This window comes from Dryobates pubescens, chromosome 18 (genome assembly GCF_014839835.1).
Source record: "Dryobates pubescens isolate bDryPub1 chromosome 18, bDryPub1.pri, whole genome shotgun sequence".
Lineage (NCBI taxonomy): Eukaryota > Metazoa > Chordata > Aves > Piciformes > Picidae > Dryobates > Dryobates pubescens.
In genome coordinates this window covers 12924792-12937397 of record NC_071629.1, presented here as the reverse complement: position 1 = coordinate 12937397, position 12606 = coordinate 12924792, and the positions used below count along the sequence as shown (strand labels likewise).

The 12606-nt window shown below is 40.3% G+C and overlaps 1 protein-coding gene across 1 annotated transcript in view; it reads right to left on the bottom strand.

Moving 5' to 3' along the window:
- COL4A5 (collagen type IV alpha 5 chain) overlaps nt 1-12606 on the bottom strand; it is a 68192-nt gene that overhangs the window by 43555 nt on the left and 12031 nt on the right. Inside the window, exons 4-9 of the mRNA XM_054169803.1 lie at nt 4320-4409; nt 3068-3112; nt 2437-2481; nt 2265-2327; nt 1483-1536; nt 718-744 (exon numbers count right to left, since the gene is read on the bottom strand). Coding sequence (XP_054025778.1) covers nt 718-744; nt 1483-1536; nt 2265-2327; nt 2437-2481; nt 3068-3112; nt 4320-4409 — 324 coding nt within the window. The remainder of the gene's footprint in view (nt 1-717; nt 745-1482; nt 1537-2264; nt 2328-2436; nt 2482-3067; nt 3113-4319; nt 4410-12606) is intronic.

Below are 12606 nucleotides of genomic sequence, written 5' to 3'. Positions count from 1 at the left end.
TATAAAAGTAATGTGTTCTAATCAGCTTGCCTTTTAATATCTTTAAAATAACTGAAAAGAAAAGCAGCTGTGGAAAACAATTCATCTTAAAGTCACAATTTCCCAGCACCAGCGTTATGCTGTCCTCACATCTTACTGGAATAATTCCGTGGGCCAAGTTTCCTGTGAAACAGATTTGAACCACATCTGGTGTTTTGGTTCAAACAGGTCAAGGATACCACAAAAAAAACCCCTCCAAACTTGTGAAAAAGAATCCTTAAAGTCCAAAATCAGATTATGGGACTACTAACACTAGGAGAAAAAGCTATCTATGTATTAATCTATAGAGCAGAAAGCACTTTTTGAAAAGCAACATACTCTCCTCACTGAATATTTTAAGGTAGTATTCCTTTGTCTCCACTGTGTTCCTGAGCACACATATGTAGACCACTGGTGCCTTTGGGTGTTTGTGAGCATTTTGCTAACATGAAGCCTCACAACACAAACGGACACTGTCCCTCACATTCCCAAGGAAACCAGTTTCAGAAAACAGTTTGCTGCTTCTGGAATTGCTCACCCAAACTGAGAAAAGCTACTGCAGTATTTCCAGTTAGCTGCACTGGAGTGGCCTAGAAACACTATGTTTTCTATGGGTGCGCACGGTCTCACATAACAGCCGGAAGGCTCCCTGTGCCAAATGATGGTTAGTACTTCGATGTGCAAGTACAGAACACATACCTTCATACCTGGCAGACCAGGGGGTCCCTTTGTTTAAAAGAAAACAATAACAAAAAATATCATTAGAAATAGATCATTGGTATGTTATTTGCAAACCACTAGCCAGATTTACACCATGAGACAAACACTGATATTAAAGATAGAAATCAAAAGAAAAACAAAGGAGAAAAAAAAAAAGGATATCAAAAAGGGGAAAACTTTTTTAAAATGATCTTCAGAATCACATGGAAAAATTAGAAGAGTATTCTCACAGTGAATGTTGAGCATTAAGGGGACTATATTTCCATTTCCTAGCAACTTGTTTCTTTATTACTTCCTGTTATCCATTCTGCCTACTACATTTTTTCATTCTGTGTTTGGGTTCTGACAGCCACTTTGCTGTACACCCTTGTGTTTTATATTGAAAACACCTATGCGGTCTCTTTTTTCTGCCCCATTAATCACCAGTAAGTCTCATTATCTAGATCTTACTGCTCTGACACATGTACCTGTGTTTGTGTTTTTCTGCAGGTGGCAAAGTGTCTCAGCATGTGATAATTCAAAGGGGCTTTTATTGACTTTACCACAGCAGAAGACCTCAGTTTTATTGGACATGGAGAATATTCTGATTAATCATGAAAAAAAAGGAATATATTCTTATTTAAAGCAAGCAAACAAACAAACAAACAACTGCAAAAAGAGGCTGGTATTTGTCTGATCTTTCACAGATCTTAGTAGAAGCCTTTCACAGGATTACAGGTAGCTGATCTGGAAATATTTACTTACAGGAGGCCCTTGTAAACCAGGAAAACCTGGGCTGCCTGGGAATCCACGCTCTCCCTTAGGGAACAAATGAAACAATTAGCAAAAACTGACCCAAAACATAATGAAAACAGCTAAACAAATTTTGACTGTGAAGTCCAGTATTGGTGCTGGCTTGTGACTCCAGAGTACCACATTGTAGTGCAACAAGCTATAGGATAAACAGTTTATCAAATCAGACAAGTGATTCAAGGAGAATTTTCCACATTCAGCTATTTCCATATACTTCTGGGCTAAGTAACGTACTGGAGATAGAAAATACACATAGTGCTACAAAACCAACTTCTTTTATAGGAAGATATAACATGAAGCTATGTAACACATTAAAATGAAAGTAACCTCTTCCAACAAGGATACCAAATCATATTTTCCATGCAATACTAAAAATCAATAATTAAAAAGCCCCACTACTAGGTAACAAGCTTTCCTTGGTAGTAAGAGTCTACTACAAAAAATGGCATCTAGCATCTGATCCAATTCCTTTCAGTTGTTAGGTATAAAATTAAGAATTAAACCAAAGAATTAAACTATACTGGCTGCAGAGAATAAATGTTGTTTCATGGTGTTGGAAATTTTTAGCAAAACTCATGTTTGTAATACCAGATCATGACCCCTTCTCTCAGAGGTGGGAGTCCTTGGAATTACCTGCACAATTCAGTAACAGCAGTACTGTTGCACACTCTAAAGTAAACCTATTGGCTACAGTCAGGAGAATGAGATTGTTAAGAATTTTACAGTGGTTCCACCTTTGTTCCATTGCATCCTGGGATACCCTGAGGTCCTGGTGGCCCATCTTGTCCTGGTAGTCCCTTTAAAGTGGAAAAGAGAAGAGAACAGTTAGATTGTACAATGATATTCTGGGCCTGAAAGATAAAAAGGAACAGATCTCACACATCTATACAGCTCATTCCTACTCACTGGAAGTCCTGGTGTTCCTGGAAATCCTGGAAGCCCTGGTGGTCCCTAGAAGGAAATGAGCCACATATGTGTTAAACAGTATGGTATGAATGGATGTGCAAAAGGATTTACCAAGATTTTATTAAATGTAATCTATTTGTGCAGATGTCAGTAAAGAGGGACATCAACACCTGAATCACCTGTAAGAAAAAAAAAGCCACACTGGTCAGCCATCAAGGTTCTTATCCCTTCAGGAAATATCCACCAAAACAGAGAAGACAACACAGAACAACTAAAGCAAGAGTGTATAGATATATAGAGACTATAACGAAATAAATTGTGTCTGCTTCAGAATAAATTGAAGTTACTGGCAGTTGTTTAGGTCCTGTATGGCAAAACAGATCAAATAAGTTTTGGGGTTACTCTCCTTAATGAATTTATGAAGTAATACAAGCAATATATAAGACTGTAACACTTATAAAATCTTACATTAGTTATAAAAAGTAATTTAATCTCTTCTAGTTGGTTAATAAATTACTCTTCAGATTTCAAGTAATTTTTTCTCCCTATAAATCACCACTTCTGTGAAGACCTGCTGGCCATTCTGATCCATTAATCGAAAACATCACTTTAAAAAGGCACCAATACTTACTCTGACTCCTTTGGGTCCAATAGGCCCTGGAAGTCCATCATCACCCTAAAAAACCCCAACAAACAAACAGAAAAAGCACACTGAAGTTTGCAGTCAAATTAAATTGCAATCATTATAAAATACCTTCTATGTGTTTATACTAAGTGGACTATTCGTTATCATTTCCTGAGGAAAAGGGTTCAAAATTATTTTATTTGGGATGTTGGACCTGGAATTGCGAAGTATTTGTTACAGCAGCTAAACCATGAGTTACAGGAAATCTTTTAGAAAAAAAAAAAATCAAAGTTATTTTAGATGCTTATAAGCAGATATGGGCAATGTCCCCCCAGCAAATATCCTCCAGTGACCTCTTGTGGGCAAAAAGGAGATAAGCAAGATTACACAGGAGTGGTACTGTACCATTATTTTTATAACACAGAAGAAAAGGCATCTGTGGAAGAGAAATATAATCAAAAGTGCTAGTCCACAGAGTCTTTCACTCTTCTTCTACCAATCTTCACTTTGAGTGTAGACTTTTTTTTTTAATCACCTAATTATTTTTTCTTTGCTGCTCCTTGGTGTGATTCTGCTAGTTATGATGCGAGCATCTGCAACAGGAATGGCAGGTGCTCGATAATCTTGTGTCTGTTAAACACAGATGCATTCAGAGTAAGGCTTTTCGACATTATGATGCTATATTACACCATCCAAGCATAATGATGTAATTCAGCAGCAAATAAAAATAAACTGAAACCCTCCCAGGCAAACAAGAAGCATTCCTCAGCTGTGTGCCTGGGTTCAGGGAGGCCTTCATCTGCATTGCCCCACCCAAACCCAGCCCAGGAATGCCACCAGGTGCAAGCAAGAGTTTCTCGATGTGGTGAGAGCCCTCTGGCAGCTGACAGCCAAGCACCACTCTTATCAGTTAACTAAGCCAGGGAGTGCTTGATTGCAAGTAATAAAACCACATCACAGCATCTTGCCAAACCTGTTCTTTGGCCTTCATCTGCGGTACCTAGTGAAAGTATGCAAGTGCCCACATAGGGTTTGCAAGCACATGGGCAGGCAAAGAACAGGAAACTTGGACCAATTTTTTTCCTCTGGCTGACTATTCAAACCATCCAAATGAGAAAGCTATGTCATACTCAACAGCTGAAGATTTTTATTATTAAAACAATGGCAATGAGGAATTCTGGAAGGATTTACGATCAGCACTACAAACAATTTAACACAACCTAGTATTTCCATGTTATTCACATAAATTGGGACCTACCTTTGAGCCTCTTGGACCAGGTGGTCCTTCCGGTCCCGGAAATCCAGGCAAACCTGGCTGTCCTTCCAAGCCTGGGAATCCTCTTTCACCCTACAAAAACCCCCAAACAAACATGTCATCTTTCTGGTTTTCTATAGGAAGTCATCACACCAACAAACCTATGTTGTGATTAAAGATCTTGCCTGCTTAGCTACAGAAATTCCTGAACATACACATACACTGCCTCTAATTGCACCACTTAGGTTTCATAGGATGTTTATCCAGTATTTAAGTCACCTACTTATCAAAATAATTCAACCATCTGTTTCTTCTGTGCTACTTAAATACCTACAACTCTCCCCCTTCCTACAAAAACACAACTTTATTAGTTACTAAGCCTCTCCCGAAAACTCACCTCTGCTGTAACACCTATAAAAAGCTCCCAGAAGGGAGCTTTATCCTGACTGTTGTTTATTGTTTCACAGCTGGAAGATTGTAATTTGGAATATAAAAGCAATTAAGATCTTGGTCATGCACTGTAGGTTAAGCACCGTACCAGTACAGAACACAAATGAGTTCCAGCCCAAAGTGCTTACAATCTAAATCAAGTGGAAGAGATCCAAGACAGTAAAGAAATAAAGTTTCTTATTCCTTTTATCTATCAACTCCAGCTAAAATCACTAGGTTAGATCTGTGCAGGTTTTTATACATTCTCTTTAAACCAATTCATCCTGAATTTTTATTTTCTTGCACCACTTCAGCAAGAATGGGAGTAGCAGCTCCCACATCTGTTATCTGTCAGTCCACCAGACAGGCACTCTAGGAACTTAGGAAGTCCTGCCTGGCTCTCCCCAGTCATGTGAAAGAACCAAGCCAGCAATGTCTTATCTTCAAGAAGACAGCAGCAGAGAACTGAAGACTGGCAAGCAAACAGAAGTATCTAACTGCAGCCTTGGGCACAATCTGCTTTTCTCATCTTGCCTTTATTTTCTATAAGCAGCTGTATGTTGAGTATGAAAACAGTGCTAAATCTTATTCTTAAATCCCAAATTTCTCACAGTAGTACTCAGATGGGTGCTCTGTATTCACAGAATCATAGAACTGTTAGGGTTGGAAGGGACCTCAAGGATCGTCTAGTTCCAAGCCCCCTACCAAGGGCAGAGACACCACACACTCTTATCAGGTTGCTCAGAGCTACATCCAGCCTGGCCTTAAAAACCTCCAGGAATGGGGCTTCTACCACCTCCCTGGGCAACCTGTTCCAATGTCTCACCACCCTCATGGGGAAGAATTTCTCCCTAACACCCAATTTGAAGCTAACCATTTCTAGTTTTGCTTCATTCCCCTTAGTCCTATCATCACTCAACACCCTAAAAAGTCCCTCACCAGCTTTCTTGTAAGCCCCCTTCAGATACTGGAAGACCACAATAAGGTCTCCTCAAAGCCTTCTCTTCTCCAGACTGAGTAGCCCCAACTCTCTTAATCTGTCTTCATAGGACAGGTAGTCCAACCCTCTATCATCCTTGTGGCCCTTCTCTGGAGACATTCCAGCAGGTCCATATCCTTCCTGTAACTGGGGCTCCAGAACTGGATGCAGCACTCCAGGTGGAGTCTCACTAGAGCAGAGCAGAGGGGGAGAATCACCTTCCTTGACCTGCTGGCTACACTTCTCTTGATGCAGCCCAGAATGTGATCGGCTTTCTGGGCTCCAAGTGTATGCTCGTTGCTCACATTGAGCTTCTCATCCCCCAGCACCCACAAGTCCTTTTCTTCAGGGCTGCTCTCAAGCTGGTCACTACATCAGTGCTTGGGATTACCTTGACCCAGATGCAGGACCTTGCACTTGGTGTTGTTGAACTTTATGAGGTTGGCTTGGGCCCACCTCTCCAGCCTGTCAAGGTCCTTCTGGATGGATCCCTTCTCTCCAGCATGTCTGCTGCACTACACCTTGGTGTCATCAGCAACCTTGCGGAGGGTGCACTCAACGTCACTGTCCATGTCACCAACAAAGATGTTAAACAAGACTGGTTCCAGGACTGATCCCTAAGGGACTCCACCTCTCACTGGCCTGCACTTGGACATGGACCCATTGACAGCCACTTTTTGGGTGTGGCCATTAAGCTAGTTCTTTATCCACTGAATAGTCCATCCATCAAACCCATACTGCACCAGTTTGGAGACCAGGATGTTGTGTCAGACAGTGTTGAAGGTTTTGTTCAGGTCCAGGTAAATGATGTCAGTTACTTGACCTTTGTCTATTAATGTTGTGACCTTGTCATAGAAGGCCACAAGGTTTGTCAGGCAGGATTTGCCCTTGGCGAAGCTGTGTTAACTGTACCAAATCACCTCCTTGTTTTTCTTCTGTCTCAGCAGTACCTGCAGGGGGATCTGCTCTATGATCTTACTGGGCACAGAAGTGAGACTGACTGGCCTATAGTCCCCTGGCTCATCCTTCTTTCCCTTTTTTAAAATGGGGGTTATGTTTCCCCTTTTCCAGTCAGTGGGGACTTCCTCAGACTGCCACAACTTTTGGAACAAAAGAGAGAACGGTTTAGCAACCTCATCCACTACGTCCCTCAGTACCTGTGAGCGTATCTCATCGGGTCCCATGGACTTGAACACTTACAATGGGCATTTCATTCTTCCAGCCCCTGCCCTTAATTTCCATTATTTTGGGAGTGCAGCTAGAGCCCTTGCCAGGGAAGACTGAGGCAGAGTAGTCATTGAGAACCTCAGCCATCTCCATATCACTTGTCACCAGTTCACCTGTTTCCTTTCTTTTCCACTGTGGAAAAGCTGAAATTGCATCATAAACTGAGGCTAGGTGAAGTTTCACAGGTAAGGTCCAATCTTTTTGCACCCAAAATGCCAGGCTGTACTTCCACATGGAGCTACACAGCTGGTGTGCTACCACATCTGAAAAGCAAGACTGTGGAGGAGTGTTACTGTAACAGGACAGGATATTAAAGGGTTAGGTTGTCCCTGAAGGAGAGAGAATGAGGAATTTGGGAGTGCCAGATAAGGAAAACATTAGACAGAACCAGACTGGAGCAAGCTCTGGCAAGAACAGTGTTTGCACACCAAGGAAACACACCTCGGTACAGGAGGCACATTAGCTGTGTCAGGCTGCACAATACCTATTGATCGCAACTTTGTCATACTTCTTTAGAGTTTTATTAGAGAAAGTAACATCTGCAAATGGTTACTAGGACAAGATTGTAGCAGAGGTTTGGCTTTGTATGTCATCAAAGGCTGAAGAGCTGTTCTCTAAAACAGAACTGCTCTGAGGTTGCCACTCCAAGCAGGCACAGAACTGTGAAGATACTGCCTTTAAAGTGAAGCCAAACAGTTAAGCAAGAAAAACAGAGGCAGCAACAGATGATGCTGGCAAATGGCACTACTTAAACTACAACATGATTACTTTCCAAGCCCACTTTCAAAGTGAGCAGCAACAATGAGAGCCTTGCATGAGGAAACTGTTGCCAGGGCAACTCCTGTGGGGGTTTACCAGCAAATTACCCCCAAGAGTGAACAGATGATTTGAAGGACTATGCTTAGGGACAGCTAGGGGGGTTACACCAAAGGAACAGATTCAAACTAATTACAGAGGAAGGAGCTGTACTAGACTCACTAGTTTTGATGAAAAAAAATTTGTGGGGGAAAGAAATATGGGCAAGTGGGGTAGAGGCAAAACCAAAACCTATCTGCTCTCTAGACTAACGATGAGATCAAAGTTTTGTTTTTTTTTTTTTTTTAATTTAATTATTATTTTCTACTTTGGTATAGGATTCTTGGAAAACAGTTTTCAGTCATTGCTTCTGCACCAAGGCTTTTCCCATTGCACATACCCTACTATTCAGTTTCAGTTCTTCAATAAAAAAGTAATTTTAAATAAGTCTTTCCCAAAATGTCAATGCCAAAAAAGGATCTTCTGTCATTAGGGGTATAATGAGATAGAAGCCCAGGGGTAGTGTGCAATGTATTTTTGTATAGATAGAAAAACTGACAGTTAAGTTTCACGTGCACAGAACGAACTGAAGAAGTCTGGATAGTTTTTATTTCTCTTCAGAAGCTCCTACTTTGAAACACAAATAGGAAATGTTTAGGTCAACTCATGTATCATCTTCCAGTCCTAAAAGTACAGGATTGTTTCCATAGCAGAAGAAAGATGCATCAGCTACAAACCATAATTTCCTTTGGGAATGAGCAAGGAGTCAGATTCTGATCTCATGTACTGAGAAATCCAGAGTAGCTGGCAGAGTTATTGTCCTCAATCAGCTACACAGAGGTGGCAATACTGCCAGCTTATAAGCTTGAACATGACTATTGCTTGGGGGATAGGAAAAAAAGAGTTGGGAAACACCCTAAAATTACGTTTCTAGCTACAGCTAATTAAACATGGAAACAGACAAGTCTGGCATACGTCCTTGTACTCCAGTAACAGGTCAGGAAAATTTAAGAAATCTGGGATAGATACAGTTTTAAAGCATGTAAAAGTAATTTACATTCCTTTATAAATACTCAGGTTAAAGAAAAGAATTAGAGACATCGAGAAAACAGGGTATTTATTCACTTAGATTTAGTGTATGTGTGGGGGAAAACCCCAAACCAACAAAACAAACGAAAAACCAGAAGGCCCATTTGATGCCTAAATACATGCAAGAGCCTGGCTGTAATATCTGGCAAGAGGCACATACTTGATTCCTGCACTTGCTATGAAAACAGTGAACATCAGAAAGACTCCAGAGACAGCTACAGGTGGCACGACCTAAAACTAGATTCACATACAAAGGTCTGCAAGTAACACCAAAAGATACATCACTACTTCCGTGCTGTACAACAGGCAGCCATATTATTCCCCCCCACCTTCTGAACATTGCAGTGAAAGTAACAGCTGCTCAAGATTCTCATACTAGTTAAATTCTACTTCATCTTGAAGAACACTAACTTTCTGTTAAGTTGGAACTATATCTTATCAAAACCTCATCTGAAACAAAATAACCAGCCACAAACAGGAATGTTAAAGACAGTTTAATGGAATAACAAAATCCCCTCTGACAGGACCTTTATTCTTCGAAATTCAAATTCCTTCAGCATATCACCTGCGACTTCTTTTGCAAGACAAAGCAGCTGCAGTTTAAAGGTAAGTGGTCACTTATTCAGGGAACTGTTTTAGGTGCTGTGAAAAACATGGTCCCTCCCACCTTAAGCCACATGTTTCTAGCAGAGCTATACAAATAATCCTGGTGCAATACAACTTGCATGAAAGAACTGATGAGGTTGAAAACTAACCTAGTTTACAAAGAAGCTCGTTTTCAGTGAGATCTGTTCACTAACAGTTTAGAATGTGGCCACACAAGCCTCAGAGAAGAAACAGGAATACACAGCTAAGGAAAAGTATGACAGCAGATTTCAGCAGCAGCATGTACTACCACTTCAAAGCAAAACCACAGTAGGTCTTGGGGTACATGCCCTCTTGGTGACTAAGATGCACACAGCCTGCTTGCTGTAGCCCTTGGCTCTGTCTTCAACTAGGACAGCTGAGATAGAGTATCACCTCACTCATCCCATGTCTCTGTAAAGCTGATCTTATCAGCATCTTTGGATCTTGTTTTTCATAGAGGTAAAGCCAGGCCAATAATGTACAAGTCTTACTGGTTTGTCTTAAATTGCTCCATGTGTAGTGTCTACCGTGTTGATTTCTTTAGCTAGCTTTAACTCATGAAGTAGCTTTTAAGTATTAAAGTAGGTTAATCCCCAAAGTGCTGAGTAATATTTATTTAAAAAACAATCACCATCCAGTTCCTTAAGTGAAAAGCTGTTATACACTTCCATTTCAGTTGAAAAGCAAATCATTCCTAAAGCACCTGCATGTAGCAGCTTAATTTACTTTACTACTCTTACCAGATCTAGTTGACTAGAGCAGCTTACTGTAAGCAACAGAACAATGGCTCCCAGCTGTAAACAATTTTTACTGACTTCTCCAGTAAACTCCTCATTTCTTCATTATATCATTTTAGACATGTTTGCATGTTAACACTATGCATTTTACATTAAGTTTAGTAACATGGGCTGAGGAAGAAAACTTTAGTGCACTAATTTTTATCAACTGTTGTACTTCCAAAAATGCAGCTCATCGTGCTTTGATCTCCAACTGACATGCTAGTGATGCTGTCAGAGCTCATGGCAGAGGCAGAGTTAACCAAGAATTACTTAAAGCAGTTAAATAAGAGCTGTGGCTCCCCAAGGCAAGACAAGAAAATAGCTTTCTTCTTTGTCACAGTTCAATTTGTATTACTTTACTTGATCTGTTAAAGTTCGGATATGCTGAAGGGAATGCTAGGATGCTTAGGAAGAAGGCTACTTTGAATCTCAAAAGGAATGCATTAGCCTCTAAGCTGAACAAAGCAGCACTTCTTAGTTGACTTAATGCAAGTGGACAGCAACTTGGATGCAGAAGCTAGTTTCAGGCCAGAAGTGAAACACAGTTGAACAGAAGAACAAGGCACAGTTCAGTGGATTTGACAAGGCTTTTCCTGTCCTCCCAGTACAGAACCAGGTTCAGTACACCTGACTTCCAGCAGCTCTACAAGTACACTGTCAATATCAATAGGAGAATAGGAGAGGAGACTATTTTAACAGCAGCTCCTCATCTAATGCTTATTTTACACCAATTAGGCAAAGAGCTACAGAACTTGACTCCTGGTTCAAAGGTCACTGGGGAAAGAAGCAGAAACACCAAATGTCAAGTGTCAAATACAAAGCCCCAAACTTCCTGTATCAGCAATTTAAACACAACTGGAATAAAAGAATATTTGCAGGAAAGCTGAGTTGAAGATAGTATCAGGTTTGGAAATCAAATCATCAAATGTGTAAGTGGTACAGTGTGATGGATGAACCTAATCAACTTCAGATAACTCCAGAGTACAAGACTCTAGAAAAAGCTTAAGGCTGTAAAAAATCCCAAAGAATTTACAAGAAAGCATTGTGGATATCAGGGACAGAATTCTTGTGGTTCTCCAGAGATGAACTGCTAAATCCAACAATGCATCAAATACTGAGAGCTTAGTAATTATAGGGCAACTAACATACTAGGGTGTGCACATGTATTATTAAACCAGTTCCACTAGCAACGCATCATGCTTAAGAAATAAGGGCTTTGCTTTTCATTATTTCTTTACATAATGTACATGAGGGTCTGCAAGCTTCAGAAGGGCTCCTTAGAAAACAAAAAACCTCCAGCATACCTCAGGATTACAATGTGTTTACCTTGATTTAGGTGGAAAAATTAACCATAGTTTCCAGATTTCAAAATGAATCATCCATTCCAAGGATGGAAACTTAACTTACATCAGCTTAATGAGTGGGAGTTTCAGACACACTCCCTTCCCTAGGAGGACTGAGGCACATTACAAAGAGAAGACAGAGAAAGCAGTCATACCATAGATGAAGCACTGTTTGCCTTTCTGTGCAGGTGTTTATTTTTTAATTTTATTAAAAGATTACCCTTTGATCACTTTGCAGCCCCCTAAGAATTATCCAGGAAGCAGCATAACCATTATATAAACATTTTGTCTGATGTTCTGATTGTTTTACTGAAGGCTTTTTTTCCTTCCCCATTTCCTTTTTATAAGAGGTCACAAAGCTTCATGGTGTTCTGTTCAGGATTTGCTACAACTCCCTTCAGAAAATGCCAGCAGAGGATGGAAACTAAACATGGAAGAGGTTCTCCTGTGCAGTTGTTCTTAATTTGCTTGAACAGTCTGGAAGAGTAGAAACAAACCCCAAAATACACAATGACACTTGAGAGCTTGAATAAGGGTCATATACTCGTTGACTGTATTTGGACAAAAAGCTCCCTCTGACTCCAAACACTCCCAAGACAGTCGGTCACCTTTCTCTGGTACAGAATCTCAGTTTCATTAAATAACACTTAAGGACTGGAATGTATTGAGTGGGTCATAGTTGTAGAACACTAGTGTAAAAAGAAAGCTGAAATCACTGGGAGAACACAATTCATTTTACTTAGAAAGCCAAAAGATTTACTTTTAGGCCTTCCTTTCCCCACACTACCCACATAATACCTCTTTGGTCACTGAATTCATATGATAGCTGTGACTACTTTAGAAAAAAAACCCCAAAACAACCAACTTAGAATTATTGAAAGGTTCTCCAAAATTGCACCTATGATGATTGTATTCAAACTGAATCTAAGTAGACCTGCGACTAACATTAGAAAACACATGGTTTGACCATCAGCATTTGAAGATCCTGTAGGAGCACATCAACCAGGTTCACGTTTTGGCTA